Source organism: Sceloporus occidentalis, unplaced genomic scaffold, assembly GCF_023333645.1.
Source record: "Sceloporus occidentalis isolate IW3139 unplaced genomic scaffold, rSceOcc1.0.p SCAF_2, whole genome shotgun sequence".
Lineage (NCBI taxonomy): Eukaryota > Metazoa > Chordata > Lepidosauria > Squamata > Phrynosomatidae > Sceloporus > Sceloporus occidentalis.
This window is the reverse complement of record NW_028316982.1, coordinates 4,696,472-4,713,505: the sequence shown is the minus strand read 5'-3', so window position 1 is coordinate 4,713,505 and position 17,034 is coordinate 4,696,472. Positions and strand designations below refer to the sequence as shown.

General features: G+C 40.4%; 1 protein-coding gene across 6 annotated transcripts in view; it reads left to right on the top strand.

Annotated features, from left to right (window-relative positions):
• LRCH3 (leucine rich repeats and calponin homology domain containing 3) overlaps window positions 1-17,034 on the top strand; it is a 114,187-nt gene that overhangs the window by 46,670 nt on the left and 50,483 nt on the right. For all 6 annotated transcript variants that reach the window (XM_089508631.1, XM_089508626.1, XM_089508629.1 and 3 more), the window contains exons 3-9: window positions 288-414; window positions 3,436-3,541; window positions 3,676-3,812; window positions 6,202-6,311; window positions 11,924-12,017; window positions 13,303-13,423; window positions 15,548-15,696. In XM_089508631.1, the coding sequence (XP_089364757.1) occupies window positions 288-414; window positions 3,436-3,541; window positions 3,676-3,812; window positions 6,202-6,311; window positions 11,924-12,017; window positions 13,303-13,423; window positions 15,548-15,696 (844 nt within the window). The remainder of the gene's footprint in view (window positions 1-287; window positions 415-3,435; window positions 3,542-3,675; window positions 3,813-6,201; window positions 6,312-11,923; window positions 12,018-13,302; window positions 13,424-15,547; window positions 15,697-17,034) is intronic.

The window sequence follows — 17,034 nt, the reverse complement described above, 5'->3', positions numbered from 1 at the left end:
GCTGTTCACTGTTTCTTATGCTGTAAATAGATCTAAAAATGAGTGACCGAAAACATTGCTTTATGCTTTAGTATCTGTAATTCAAATGCATCTAGAGAAAATGGATACCAAATTCTCATGTTTCCCCTTCCCAAGGTGCAAGTCACATGTGCCAAAACTGACATGGTGTTCTTATGCTCTGACATGATTGTAGTTTGTTTGTTTTTTCATGCTGCACATGAACTGATAATATTTCCTCTTGTGTTTTGACGGTTACGGTTTTTACTTTTTTCCTTCTCCCTGGACAGCCGGAATCAGCTCTCGACATTGCCAGTTCATCTGTGCAGCCTACCCTTGAAAGTTTTGATAGCAAGCAATAATAAACTGGTCTCCCTGCCTGAAGAAATCGGACAGCTTAGACACCTGATGGAGCTTGTAAGTGTATTACTAGTTCAGCATTTAATTCCTTAATTCTTTCAGCCTTTATAGATGAAGCATCAGTTTTTTGTCCAATCTGATTAATGCTAGACAGATGTCCTTTATGATTGAAGCCATATAGCCAGGGAAGGGTGCAAAATACTGCCCATATGTTCAGTAATCAAGATAAGAATTACACCCCAAATATCTTGATATCATTGGAGGTTATCTGTGCTCTGTGTCCCACAAACCCTGTTTCTAACCCAGTTGCAACAGGCTGGATGTTATTGGTGTGTACTGCTTTTAAAGCTTGGCATACTGCTTTCTTCAGCTCTCTTTGAATTAGTTGGGATGGTTGCCAGATTTTTGTTGTCTTAGTCTAGTGTTATGGTCAGTTGCTAAAGTAAATGCTCAATTAGTTTATGAGATGGTGACACACTGAGGAGAGCCAGAACACAGTTTTGATTGTGCATACTTCATCCTTTTCACAGAATCCTTCGCATTTTTTTTTGAGTGGCAGTTGGTGGATGTCATTGTTTGATACATGAAGGTAGTGGTTAAAATTACAAGTTGTTTCACAGCTGAGCCAAAGGGTACTCCCCTGATGTAAAAGTTGTCCTAGTAACATCTATGTATTATCCCAGGTTAATTTTTAGATTAACTTTACCTGGCTACTCTTGTAGCACCTTCAGAGATTTAATCCCATGTGCTTATTGAAGGGATGTGGGAATTACATCTTCTGGGCCTTGAAGATGAACCACTGGACTCATGCAGTTGATAGACTTTTCCTTGTTGAAATGGCAGGTCGGCATCTCCTCTTTTGTTTCAGATGTAGATTGGAAACTGGAAACATGAAAATGTTTTATGTTTTCTGCAAATGTATAACTGGAGGAGAAGAAACAACTAAACAACTGCAGATTTATAACTGGAATTTTCAGGAATGCTTATTTGAAGCTGTGTTTTTAGGTATATTTTAAAGACTGTTTTAAGCCTGGTACAGATCGCCCAAAAAGGGTGGTCAGCCGGCGCTTAGTTTTGCTCCGTGGGGAATCCGCAGCCTCCAGACCGCGGGACTTCCCCATGGAGCAAAAAGAACCCACAAAAAGTGGGTTCTTCTTGCAGCGTGATTATGACGCTGCAGTGCACCAGTGGCGCACTCACAGGGTGATAATGGCACCGTGACGTGTGGATGCTAAGCGTCCTGCACGTACCAATGGTGGCGCCCATCTGTACAGGGCGCTGCCATTGTTGCACCCTCGTCACGTGTGGGTGGAGTCCCCTCGGCCAACTCCTAGCACATGACGAGGGCGCCCAATAATCCTGTCTGTACCGGGCCATGGATAACCTTAGAGGATTAATGCTACAAAAATATACAACAATATTACAAGGTGTATCTGTATAATCCTAATATGTATTTCTGCCCTGTACTGTCTTGCTTCCAAAGTATGTCACCAGTAGGGGATTAGCAATTTTTGGTAGCTGCTTTCTTACTGTTTTGAATATGTGCATCCATTTACCACTGCTAGCTCACAGTTTCCTTAGCAGAACTAGATAATGTAACTCAGTTGAACTGCAGGAGTTTTTGGTAATTTGGGGGCTGTATTTGAGAGCCATATCACTTGCTTGAATACAGGTACTTGCATCTTATCACGTATCTCTATGCAACTATATATATATAGCATGCAGAGTTGTAGCAACTTTTTAGACTAAGGCGCATTACAGACCGCCCGTTTGGGGTGGCCTGTAACCGGCCCACAACGGCAGCCTCCGAGGCCCCAATCCGCCGCTTTGCAGGCCGCAGGGAAGCTGCAAAAGGGCGCTTCCCCGTGGCCTGGAAAGGGGTGTCCTTGGGGCTTCAAGCCCCGAGGACACCCGATGGCAGTGGGGAGGAGGAGAAAGGGGCCGCTTGGCCCCTTTCTCCTCTGTGTCGCTGGGCGCAGTCATGTAAAGGCTGCGCCCAGCGACGCAAAGCTGGAAGGAGCTCCAAAACGGAGCTCCTTCCAGGGCCACAGAAAGGGCACTCTAGGCGCCCTCACGCGGTCCCACTATGTCACAACCGCACTGCCCCGTTTAGAGGCGGCGCAATTGTGACGTCGTAATGGCGGCCCCCGTGTAGAATGGGTGCCGCCATTTTGTACGGACTGGGTCTGTACTAGGGTTAGGGGCGTCAGGAAGTGACGCCCCTTTCTAACCCTAATATGGACCCAGTCCATACTTTTATGCGCATCTGTAACGGGCCTAACTGTGCAAAAGAAGTTGTAGCATGAGCTTTCATAGACTTGGTCTACTTTCTCAGATACAAATCAACCAAAGGTCATGCTACAACTTCTTTTGCGCAGTTAGTCCCAAAGGTAACGTAGCCAATCTAAATAGGTTGAACTTATAAGCAGTTTTGGTGTTATTGTGTGTCTTCAAGTCGCTTTCGAATTATGGTGACATGAAGAAAACTTGATAGGTTTTCTTGGCAAGATTTGGTCAGAGAGGGTTTTCCATGGCTTTCCTCTGAGGCTGAGAATGTGTAACTGTGACATATCTAAGGTCACCCAGTGGGTTTCTATGTCCGAGCAGGGATTCAAACCTTATGCTGAGTTAAACCACATTTCCTTCTAGTCCAGTGCTGTCTACTTTGACTGACAGCAACAGTATCTCAGAATCTCAGGATGAGGCTTCACCTAACTCTGCTCCCTGCACTCCTGTGAACTGAAGACTGAACTGGGACATTATAGAATGCTATTGTTGTTGTTATTAGCTGCTTTCAAGTCGGCCCCAACTCATGGCCACCATGTGTATGAGACATCTCCAAGCCCCCCCCCCCCCCCATCCTCCACTGCTCTGCTTAGGTCTTGCAGATTCAGGCCTGTGACCTCCCTGACTGAGTCCATCCATCTGGACTTCTTCAAAGCAGGGAATGTGCCTGCCTTGATGCTTTATAGGCCAAGACTCTGAGCTGCTAAAATGGTGTTTTCATACAAAGACACACTACAATAAACAAGCTAAATTTATTAAAGCAACTGATCCTTCCTGTTCTCTGTTTCCCAGGATGTGAGTTGTAACGAAATACAGACAGTTCCATCACAGATTGGTAATCTGGATTCTCTGCGGGACTTGAACCTCCGGAGAAATCACTTGGTACATTTACCTGAAGGTAAGAATTGTGGGAGAGAAATGTGTGACTGCTTTTATTTTTTAGATACTTGATCATCCATGCAAATGCTGTGTTTCTTTTACAGTGGATTGACTGAGTAAAACATTTTTTTTAACCTGTGTGTACCTCTGCAGAGCTGGCTGAGCTGCCTTTGATTCGCTTAGATTTCTCCTGCAATAAAATCACAACAATCCCAGTTTGTTACCGGAACCTCAGGCACTTACAGACAATCACCCTAGATAATAACCCACTCCAGTCACCCCCCGCACAGGTAATGTAATAATTAAATGTATAAGAAGATGGTTACAACACTAAACTGGACCTGAGTACAGTTTCTCTTTATGTGTAGAAGTCTGATGTAGGAAAAATTTGCATTTACTTTTTAGCTTAATTTACACTTTCTTAATATTATGATATTTATTTCATAATTATTATAATTTGAATGTGCTCTTTGCAGGCAAATTGCTTAGGGAGCTAGTCATACTGATACTATTTAAGGAATGGGGACATTTAAATATTGTGATGCGCTTTTGGATTTGGTTTTTCTGTGAGTGATTCTTAACGGCTCTATCTGTACATGGATAAGTTATACAGTGAAAACAGTGCAATCCACTGCTATCGTAACAGAAAGATTTTTAAAAAGCACTAGGCAGGCCTTCCCCTCAAAATCTTCCTTCTTGGATAGGTGATAAATGTTTACATATGAACTCTACCCTGCATTCTTGGTAGTGTATCAGTTAAAAGTAAACAGTGTCATAGCACAGAATTTAGCATAATGGAAATGTTGACATCATCATCGTTGTTGTTATTATTGTTGTTACTATTTCAGACCACCACCACCACCACCCCCCGCGCGAGTTACAAATATTGCGTGTATTCAAGCCTCATAGGCTTGAATGGGGTGCGTACATGTGGGGGCCCGCCATGGATGCGCTCCCCATTGCCGTTAATGGCAGTTGCCCCTCCATGGATTTCCAAGTTCACAGATCTCAAGTGCACGGACTTGAAGGGGTGACTGTTTTGGTTTTATTGTGCCGGGATGACACAGTAGTGTAATGCAGTGGTTGTAGTGTAGTGGTTTGAACTTTGGACTATGACTCTGGGGGTTGACTCAGCCATGAAAACCCACTGTGTGGCCTTAGGCATGTTACAGTCTCTCAGCCTCAGAGGAAGGCAAAAACAAACACACTCTGGAGAAATCCTGCTAAGAAAACTCTATCATAGTTGCCATAAGTTGGAATTGCCTGTCATTATTTATTATTTATTTATTTATTTATTTAAAATTATTCCCCTTCACTCAAGACACATCACAGTAAAGAAGGTGAAGTATTAAAAAAATAAGGTTCACTAAAATCCTTTCATAACAAATTAGACTGTAAAGAAAAAAAATCCATAATAATGATGGATGTGGATCCCAGGAACAAGGGCTCTCCAGAATATTTTCTTTAAAAAGTGTGTTATCTCTGGAAGCGGTATAGCAGCTCCTCAGCTCACAGAGGACATCTCAGAGTCCTGAGCAAGAACAGTTTAACAGCTTCAGGCAGCTAATGGTTTTAGCTTTCGCAGCAAAGGCAGCTGAATCAGGCACTATCTTTGTGATTACAAGAACTATGGGAACTCATACAGAGAATGTTTATCCCTAGAGGGATATTTGTATGCTGCTACTCCTCTGCATCCTCATTTCATTGTGTTAGACTGATAATTCCTTCCTAGTGCTGCAGTCATCTGAAATAGAGACAGTGAAACCAGTTAACTTATTAGGCTTGTGATTTTACTATAGAAATTGTATTTCTGTTATGCAATTTTAATTGCACTAGCCCTTTTGATGTTCTTTGATTATAAAAGGTGGAATATAAATATTAGTTTTTAAAATAAGCAGAAAATATATTCATTTATAACACTTTCTTTGAAGAACTCAGCAGCCTAGCTGTGGTACTCCAGAAATTATTATTAATAGTAGCAACAACAACAATCTCCTCCTCCTCCTCCTATGGTCACTTAGTTTACTGATTATTTTAATGTTTTTATTAGTGGACTGGTTGGTTACTTGATGATAATGAGGAGGAGGAGGAGGAAGAGGAGATTTATTTATATCTGATTTCTTCCCCACAATTGGGGCTCTGACCTGTTCTCTTGGTGAGATGTGTTCAGAGGAGGCTTGTCATTGCCTTCCTCTCAGGCTGAGAGCATGTTATTTGCCCAAAGATGTCCAGTGGACTTTTGTGGCTCAGTGGGGATTTGAATCCTGTGGGCTGCTGTTGCAGTGCAAAAATAATGCAGCTTGTCACCACTTTAACTGGCATGGCTCAATGCTGTGGAATTCTGGGATTTGTAGTTTGGTGAGACTTTTAGCTTTCTCTGGTAGAGAGCTCAAGTGCCACAACAAACTATAAATCCTAGGATTCAGTAGGATGGAGCCATGGCAGTTAAGGCAATGTTAAACTACATTATTTGTGCAGTGCAGATACAACCCTAGCGTCCCTAAGCCGTAGTCCAACACTTAAACCATTGTCTTACACTGGTTCTCATTATTAAAATATAATTATATTAATCAAAATTATCGTTATCTAATACATGATGGTGATTTGGAGACACAGCTGATACAAACTATTCCTTTTTTGCTTTTAAACTTCCTTGATATTTTACTGTTTCTCTTGTAGATATGCATAAAAGGAAAAGTCCACATATTTAAGTATCTGAATATGGAAGCATGCAAGGTAGCACCAGATCTTCCAGATTATGACAGACGGCCAATTGGCTTTGGGTCTTGGTGAGTGTGCATAGATTTGATATCCACTGTTTTTGAGAGCATTTGGAGAAATTTTAGTTCTTTGCTTTCTGTATTAAATGATTAATGGGTTTTGGGTTTGTTTTTATTTGTTGTTATTGTTGTTGGTTATAGTGTGTGGGGAATCACTAGTTAATGTTACTCTGTGTTTTTAATCTTTTGTACAGGATTATATAATGGACTGGTCTAACCACAGGTGTAAATGCCTCATTTCCCATCAGCAGGCGGTGTTATTCTTGGCATACTCTCTTATTGGCTTGGCCTAGTAAATCCCTACACAGTCAGCTACATTATGAGTTGCTAAATTAAGTTGATGGGTGCTAGGAGTGCAGTTTGTGTTTCTGTTATGTAGTGCTGAGTGATGCACAGTGAATAAAAAGGGGAACTTGCCAAAGAGTTCCTTGTCTGGGCCTGACATCCGAGAACATATTTCACTGTGAGGTCAACACAGACATTTTTCTAGAGCTTTCTTTGCTTTTTTCTCAAGTCTCATTCTTCCGTATGTTAAAGCCTGTGTGGGTGGTGTGTGTGTGTGTGTGTGTGAGAGAGAGAGAGAGAGAGAGAGAGAGAATATAAGTAGTGGTGCTCAACAATGGCTCCTTTTCATCCTGGAGAGAAGTGACCAGTGGGGTCCCACAGGGCTCTGTCCTGGGGCCAGTGCTATTCAACATCTTTATCAATGACTTGGAGGACAAAATTGGGGGCATACTCATCAAATTTGCAGATGGCACCAAATTAGGAGGAATAGCTAATACTCCAGAGGACAGGATCAAAATTCAAAATGACCTGAATAGTCTAGAATACTGGGCCAAAACTAACAAAATGAAATTCAACATAGAGAAATGTAAGGTACTGCACTTACGGTGGAAAAATGAAATGAACACATATAGGATGAGTGACACCTGGCTGAACGAGAGACTTATACATGTGAAAGGGATCTGGGAGTCCAAATAGACCACAAGTTGAACATGAGTCAACAGTGTGATGCGGCAGCTAAAAAGGCCAATGTGATTTTAGGCCGCATCAATAGAAATATAGTCTTTAGATCAAGGGATGTAATAGTGCCACTATATTCTGTTTTGGTCAGGCCCCACCTGGAATACTGTGTTCAGTTCTGGGCACCACAATTCAAAAAGGACATTGAGAAACTGGAGTGTGTCCAAAGGAGGGTGACTAAAATGGTGAAGAGTCTGGAAACCAAGTCCTCTGAGGAACAACTTAGGGAGCTGGGGATGTTTAGCCTGGAGAAAAGAAGGTTAAGAGGTGATATGATAGCCCTGTTTAAATACATGAATGGATGTCATGTTGAGGAGGGATCAAGCTTGTTTTCTGCTGCTCCAGAGATTAGGACCCGGAACAATGGATGCAAACTGCAGGAAAAGAGATTCCAGCTCAACATTAGGAGGATCTTCCTGACAGTAAGGGCTGTTCGATAGTGGAACACACTCCCTCAGAGTGTAGTGGAGTTTCCTTCTTTAGAGGTCTTTAAACAGAGGCTGGATGGCCGTCTGTCAATGAGGATTCTTTGATTGAGAGTTCCTGCATGGCAGAATGGGGTTGGCCTGGATGGCCCTTGTGGTCTCTTCCAACTCTACAATTCTATGATTCTATGAAATCATTTTTGCAATAATCATTTTTGGCCAATAAGTTTTCCCACCTGCTTGCTTGCTTTCTCCTCCCTGCCCAGATTGCAGACACACTGCAACAGAGGGCAGTCTCAATACACACACTCTTCAACAGGCAAAATGTCTTTGATCTTGGTACATAGCAATGTTCAGAAAGGCTGCTTTCATTGTAACAGCTAAATTGGGCTCCTGAAAAAAAATCTCTAATCGATTTTGGGGAAGATTGTATTTCCTGGTGGTGAATGGAATATACAAGGATTCTATGCTTTCTCTTTCTCCTTCCTTCTCTTGCTGAAAATATCAGAGATCTGATTGGTATGCTGGACAGAGAAGAAGACAGCATGGCTCAGCCCATTTTCAATTTCTCTCATGGGTTTCTCTCTCACACACACTTTTTCTTTTAATATTCAGTATGTAGACCTCCTTCCATTGTGCAGAGACCTGCTGACCCACAACTGTTGCCCATTCCTGGCTTAGTATGATATCTGAACCCAAAATAAGACAGTGCTTTGACTTGTTAGGATGGGAACAGGGTAAGAGTTCCATCTCCGGTTGGGTTCAGACATCCCCCTGAACAAACCATGAATGAAAGGACTGTGGTTTGTTTAGCTACGCCACCTTGCAGCAGCTGCAACACTTAACCAGTGTGTTTCCTCCTCCTGGTTCATTCACAGCAAGCCAGGATTCTTTAGGATTCTGTTTCATTGTGACATATGAGTTCACACACAAAACTAAGCATAAAAGCAAATCTTAAAGCCACAAGAACAGATGAAAAGGCATCCTGTGCTCTCATCATTTCTTATAATGTCAATTCCTTCCAGGTTCCACTTTTATGTAATTAAATTTACATCTTGTCCTTATAATAATCTCCACAACTGGTGAACAATTAAACAATAAAAATTGATTAAAAAGAAAAATTTCCAGTATCTTGTAACATTTAAATGAGGCAGGAGTAGATTTGTGCAAGTTAGCATTTAAAATCATTAAAATGCCCTATGTCCTAGTCAGCACATGAAGAACTACACCCACCTGTAATGAAATACAGTCAGCCCTCCACATTTGCAGCTTTGACTTTTGCGGATTTGATTATTCACAGATTTGACTAGGAATCTCTAGCCCCTCCAGCTCAACTCTGTGGGCACTGTCTACAAAAATCACACCGGAGGATCTAGAGATTCCTAGAGAGAGTAGGCCCTCCAGTGCAATTCTATGGGCAACATCTGGCAGCACTGGAAGACTTACAAATGCCTAGAGAGGGTTTTTTTCTCAGGTAAAAAATAGTGGGGGGTTTATTTGCATTTTTTTCACTTTCACAGGGCTCTTGTGTCTCTAACCCCAGCGAATGTGAGGGATCACTGTAGCAACATAGAGATCAAGTGAATTGAGCAAATTCACTTACATTTGTATAGGTCATTCTTTTGGTAGTCATGGGAAAAGATGGTGAATTCTTTAGAAAGAACTACCATGTAACTACTAAAGAAACCCTGTTCAAATTACTTCCTGGACATTATAGAGATTAGACATTTTCAGCTTTAGAGGCTTTACCAGACATTGCTGCCTTGCTTTCAGACTTGCCCTCACAGCTACTGTATTTGGCAATGGCTGTTTTTAAAATACAAATACAGGTGGAGATTCTCAGAATGGGGAACTCTGTGTCCTTCAGCTTTTACATGGTGAAATTCATGAACACAGTCACACACACACACACACACACACACACACACACACACCCCATATCAGCAGGATCAGTAGTTTTACTTACCAGCGTCTGGGGAAAGCAAGGTCTCCCTAGGCATCTGGAGGTCCTCGAGCGCAATTCTGTGGTCAGCATCCACCGGAAAATAGCGTTCGCTGTTCACTGTGGTTTACATTTATCTGCAACAACCATGGTAATGGATCCCCTGCAGATACTGGGGTTAGGCTGTACCTGTTTGTGTGGTTACAAACAGGTACAGTGTAACAAACTGATTACAGGTGCACACGCTGAACTCTGTTGTCAGTGGCACCACTTCAGAGTAGAATGCCCTAATACTACTCACACAAGCAGAAGAGAACCAAGGTGGACCATGTTAAAAAAATAATAATAAATAGAAATATGGTTTATTTCATGTCATCTGACTTGAAATAGATCATGCTATAGCAGTACTAATATTTGCTACTCATTCTGTGTAAATAATCTTTTTGAGAGCTGCCCTGTTTAGACAGCAGTGCTTCATAGTAAAGCCTTCTGTTGTGTGTAAACATGGTGCCTTATGAGTAATAATAATTGCAAATTTATTTTCCAAGGAGGAGGGCTTCTCAGTTTTTCAAAGAAAGTGACAACCAGCCACAGAATGACCTGCAATTAGCAATGCCTGGCTGCAGCATTGGCTGTACTTCCTACTTGCCCATTGTTGCTGTCTTGCTGCAGAACTCCCTGGGGCATCAAGGGCCAGTTAGACAGCCAATCCTTTGTTAAATGACCATTTGTAGTGGGTCAGATGAGTCTCTTTTTATGTTGTTGCTGTCTGTGGTGGTTTCCAAATACAGTGTCTGGGATACTTGTGGTATTGAACTGTCTAGTCACTTCTTTATATGTAGAGTAGTAGAGAGACTGCTGCATACATACACTCTTCTCTGTATCTTCTCACTCATCTCCTAATAGCGTGCATATGGTGTCTTGTGATGGCAGTAAAATGACTAGTTTTAATGAATGAAAGCTATGTCCAGGCTCCTTGGGGACTGGTTTGAAATACGTTTGATTACTTTTATAGGGTCTTAATGCAGAACACTGAAGTGATTTTAGCATTGCTTTCCATGTTGTGTGTAAGCATGTTCCAGATTTTTACAAGCTACTTTTAGCGTTTTGGTTGACAGGGAGGTTAAAAGTTTTAACTGATTAAAAAATCTGATTGCTTGCATCATATACATTTGGAGTTAAGAGGTTTTAAAGTCCAACTAATACCCATTTTAGGGAACCTTGTGAATTTCCAAAACACTTGAGTTCTCTGGCCTTACAAAACTGTGGTTATCTTATTTCAGTCAAGAAATTTATGCCCCAAAATTGACCCTAAAATCCTGGGTCGATTTATATACAGGTCAGTAATTAGTACTGCTTAGAAAGGTCCTAAAACAAGCAAGGCTGATGCCCTGCTCTTGGTGCCTCAAGCCACTGTGTTTTTCTCTCCCAGTCTGATTTACAAGGCTTCTCTTCCCATGCAAGAAAACCTCCATTTAACACCACTTGCTTTCCTTCTCAATCTGATGTTAGCCCCTTTGATTGTTTTTACAAAAAGAGGGGTAGAAATAAAAGTTTTATTATTTATTATTATGATGTTAAAACCTCTCCTCCAGCACTTGGGAGTCTATGTTAGGTGGTTGGGAGAGGTCCAGAGAAGGAGGGATGGAAGTGGTATTTCCCCCTTTCCATCCTTCCTTATAGGCCCCTAAGTTTTACCCTCGTTTTATCCACTGGTCAAATCAAAATCCATGATTTTGACTCTGAAACCTTACCTAGACTTATACATGAGGTTGACTTGTACACGTGTATATATGGTAGTCATTTTTTAAGATGGGCGAGAATGAAAGAAAATGTGATAGAAGGAGAGTAGCAAAGATATAGCAATATAATAATATTATCCCACTTTATTATTTGAATATCCCAATGACTGGGGGATCTTGGTTTGTTGATAAGGTATATTTCTTGAGGTGGTTTCCTGTAAGGTTCTCAGGGCTTGAAGCTTTGGTGTGAGTGAATGCTTTGGAGATTAAGGCAACTACATAGAGGTTCCAAACAGTTGGCTAGCAGAAAGGAACATTTCTTAGCCTGGAAGAATAGGGCCTCTTTAGCAGGATCCCATTATGCATGGAAAATGCTCTATGACTAACAGGTTGAAAATGTCCCCTGGTGGTGTCGGGTATCTAATCTTTCCCAAAGAATTTCTCTGTTACTTTGGTAGTGAAATAACTAAAACTTCATGTGCCTGACAGCCAGGAGGAACTATACTCCAGCCGACCATATGGAGCACTGGATTCTGGCTTCAATAGTGTGGACAGCGGAGACAAAAGGTGGTCAGGAAATGAAGTAAGTGTACTTGGTTTGCTTTTGTTTAGAGGATAATTATATGAAAGGGAAAGAAAACAAGGCACAGCAGCAGTAGAAAGCTTAAATGCTAAAACTCAGAGGGCTGTAATCTTGAAACACTTATTTTAAAGCCGCCTAAGACTGAAGCCAGCATGTCTTTTCAAATCTCAGATTGAAAAGAAACTAACAAAACAGGGTCGGGGAGGGACATGTAAATAGCATAGTTTGTGCTGCTTCTTATTTTACAACACTAAACGTATAAGGGGAGAAAAGATTTAAAAGTTTAATTTGAAATGAAGTTGTGGTAGGCATTAAAGGAAGTTTCAGAAACAAAATGGTCATAGTTGTCTTTTTGCGGATTGTTCAGTTGATTTCTTTCAGTAAATTTGAATTGCTCAGATTCAGTGCTTCACAGAATTTTAAGAATAAGTTAAATATCTTGTATATTTTTTCTCTTACTTGGAGATTTTAAAAAGGACCTAGTCAGTGGTCTTAATAAATTAATAAACCAGCATAATAAATCAAGAATAATCTTATAGGCTCTGACAGTACAAGTGCATGTCTAGTAAATATCGTATTAAAATACAAAATATTATGATGCATTAAAGTAGTTGCTGTGTCATTTCCAACTTATGGCAACCCTAAAGTGACCCTTTCATGGGGTTTTCTTGGCACAATTTGTACAGAGGAGGTTTGCCTTCCCTTCCTCTGAGGCTGAGAGCATGTGACTTGCCCAAGGTTACCTTGCCAGTGGGGAAGTCACTTGGTTTCATGACTGAGTGGGGAGTTGAACCTTGGTCTCCAGAGTCATAGTACAACATTCAAACCATTACTATTCGTAAGGAATTTTAAAGTTACATACTGGACTCTGGATGAGACTCCAGTGCTGTCCAGCTATACAAATACACAGGAGTGATGTGTTTTATTTGCGCTAGAGCTTTTCTTTCTGCTCAACCTGCTTTAGAACTGTGAACCTGTCATTTACCACCACTTCTAAACATTCCTTTTGTCCTTGAGTAATATACTCAAAGGTATTTACTCATTCAGTCTGAACTATGAAGCCTTCACTTGCTTAAAAATTAATATTAGCAGGGTGCAAAAACAAATATAAAAATTAAAGAGAAGTTATATATTGTTTGGACTCTGGTTTTAGCTGCATACCCTTTAACCTTCTGTAGTTAGTGAGGAACTCTTTGTGGGAACTGACTGTAGTCCAGATCTTAAACTTGATGGAAGACCATGTGAGTCAGCGTGTCTGTCTTGATCATGTTTATTTTGAATTAAGCCAACAGATGAATTTTCAGATCTTCCTTTACGGGTGGCAGAGATTACAAAAGAACAGAGGCTGAGGAGAGAAAGTCAATACCAGGAACACAGAGGGAACACAGTTGTAACTAATGGTGGAGGTAAATTCCACTCATTTTGTTAACTTTATTCTTGTTACACATTTATTTGCTTCCTTGGTTCCTGACTGTGGAAGTCTGGCACGCTGTGTAGAGTAATCTGTGTCCTTTCATGGCTTGAAATCCATGGTATCTAGAGGTGGCAGTTGTGGGAGGGATAAGAGCCAAGTAGAATTTGGAGTGCTTTTCTGTCTCAGATACAGCTACGCAGAAACATCTAGTAATGGAAACACCATCTCTTCCTTCTGAGAGAGAGGATATGTGCCAGTTGGTCCTAGCTAGTGTTTTTGTAGTAGGCAAAAGGGATGTATTCTCCTCATCCCTCAAACATGTTGGTATACAGTATCTTCAGTTTATTAGATTTATGTCCTGCCTTTCTCCCAAATACAAGACACCAAGGCAACAGGAAATTAAGAGAAACTTAATCTATTTCATGTTGACTTCTGTGTAGCACAATGCTTTTTTAAACCTTCCTCTCCCTCACTTTGTACAATATATGTATTTATATTATTTTAGTCAGTTTCAAAGCTGCTTTTCAAGACTGTAGTCTCCCCAAGGTGACATGCAGCATGTAAACAATAAAAATACATGAAAATGATATAAAATATATTTTTAAAAACCAATTTATATAAAATAGCTTTTCAAAATATTGGTTGGTATTAAATTTGATTCTCATCTGCAAGATAACAGCTCAGTCCCCAAAGAATTCTAGATGCTGGGTCAAATGTAGTATTTTCAGCAGGTTTGTCATGAGCACAAATATGGCAAAACCTTATTAGACTTACAGGAGGAGTAATGAATTTACAATGCCCTAATTAATGTAATGAGTAGCAAGATCAATGGGAGTGAACTCTTCTGTGGTTTAGTCTCTTGTTCTAGTTTTAATATGCTTCTAAATGTGTGTATGTCCTCATTTTTTCCCTTTTATAATTATAAAGCTTTTTCTTCCTCCCTTTCACATTACTTGCTTGCAAGTAACAGACAGTAATACAGGTGGCCCTCTGTGTCCACAGAGTATTTATTTATGGATTCACACACCCAAAGCTTGAAAATATTTTTTAAAATGATAAATTCCAAAAAGCAAACCTTGGCCTGTTACAGACTGCCAAAATAAAGCTGGTTCGGGTCTCTTTGGAGGCATGCTATTTAAATGATTCATGGGTCCTAAGAGTCCAGAGGTCGCGCCAAAGCCACACTCCATTCCTAAGCACTGGAGTGCAGCTTTGGTGCAGCTTCCGGACCCTTGATTTATTGGACTTGAGCATCCATGGATTTTGGTGTTCGTGGGGGTCTGGAACCAAACCCCAATGGATAACAAGAACCCAATGTATTATAAAAAAGTTGGCTGCAAGATTCATCTTTAGTATTTGCTGAACTTTCTTACTAAGCAAAGCCCATTCCCAGAAATCATTTTTCAGATCTGTACTGGTTAGTTTGATACCTCTGTACATGTTAATGTGTACACCTTAATCACTAATTCTGGAAATTGGTACAGTGGTTTCTGAGTTCACAGATAAATTTAGACTCCAGACAGCCTTTTGCAATACGCAGAGTTTCCCCCCCCCCCCAACTTGTCACTGCAAATTATGTCACTAGAAGTGGTCCTCACAGACTGACTTTGTTACTTATAATTAATTGATAATTCAGGGCAGGTGAACCAAAGTTAAGTTGCTAGATACACTTCAGCATAATGTCCTCTTTGGAAGTGATTTGTTTTGATCTAGGGAAAAACGGTATACAAATAAAAGTTATTATTATTATTATTATTATTATTATTAACTAGACAATTCTGGTTACATTAATGGGTAATAAAAACCCAATGCCATGAGATTTTTCTTTCTTTATAATGTATTCAAAACCGTGAAGTGGCTCATTGCTTAAGATTTAGTAATTGGAATATCTTCTCAGTCAGCACTTTCTATGAAGAGTATATGTACATTTTGATTTCTGGTTCTATAGGCCAGGCAGGTGGCAAGAGATTTTATAACCAGATCTTAAGTATGAAACCTGTTTGAAGTGCCTGCAAGCAAAACTTAAAGTTACTGAGGGTGCAGCTGCAGTTCGACTTCTGTTGTTCTCTCCCCTGCTGCTTATCTAATTATGGTCTTTTTCTTTGTGTATGTCAAGTGGAACATGATCTGGATCAGATCGACTTTATTGACAGCTGTGTCACTGAAGAGGAGGAGGAAGAGGTGAGACAGCCCAAGTGCATGGAGTCAGACAGCCTCAGCTCACAGTTCATGGCATACATTGAACAGCGGAGGATATCTCATGAGGTGGTGCTTCCTATTCAGTTGGTTGTTGTATGCATGGTGTGACTGTTCTTTGTGTTAATGTTTCTTTTCTCTAGTGTTTTTATTAGTTGGCTTTGAACTTTACTGAGTCAGATAGTTCTCTGAGCAGCTCCAGTGCTACATGTGGATGAACTAAGACAAGGCATTCATTCAAGTGGCAAGACTCCTGTAATCTTATAGGCAGAATTCATGATACTATATTTGACTCCTATGTTTGGTACTATATTTGACACCTTAATTGATATTGGTTGTGACATTCACTAATCAATGTTAGTGGGAGCAATGAGAGCAAAAGCAATTATTAGGGTCTATAGACGTATGTTTGATAGCTCCCCTGATTGATGGTAATGTTTTTCCTTGGTTATGTTTTCTCATAACTATCCAGCTTCTCATGTGATAGTTTCACAAATACCAAACTCATATTTTGTTTCTTTCTGTGGTTCAACTTCATTGTTGTTTCTTAGTTGGTCTTCAGTATTGCACAGTTTGGCTTGGATCCATCAGCATCCCTAATCCTAGAGCCACCTAAGATTTCTTCAAGATATAATGTCCCCAATTCTTAAACAGTGGTGAAGGGATTATGTGAACCCACTGGCTTTGCACACAAGGTTCCTTTTTCCCTTCTATAACCAGCTTTCACTATCATTATGTCCTCTCCAGTGTAACCAGCATTTGCTCTTAACGCAGAGTTTTAGGCCAAAATCCAGTTGCTAGTCCCAACTACAGTAAACTTACATAATTGACTGCTGAATTGTATGTACGGCTGCATTTGTGTAGATCCTATTGACTCAGTGGATCTAGGCAATAACCTCTCAGATCCTGATTAAGACGAAACTGCGCTCAGTGCTGGTGTCCATGCAGCCCTTAGGCTTGGATAAAGGCAGTGGAAAGAACTGATGCCAGTTATGGGTTGGGGGAAGACAGTGTGGATTGTTTCATAATATTTGCACTTTTGTGTGAAGTGCATTATGGAGTACTTGAAATAGGTATAGACACAGTTGTTTTCATTAAATGTGAAGTGTGGTTTCTATTGTACAATTGTGTGATATGGGCAATAATGTAAACCTGTTCTCAGGGACAAATTGATTTCCTTGTTAAGGCAACCATGAGTAAAATAAAACCTTTGAGTTACGCAACCCATAGTTACACAACTATCAAAACCTTGACACAGAGAAGAAGTAAGCAAAGTGTCTTTTTTCAGAGGTGCTAAAATGGTAAAAGGATGGTGTCATCTGTTATTATTTCAGTATGATGATGATGGTGATTACAATATACAGTAACATGTTAGTTTATACAGTTGTCACTTTATCATACATAAAT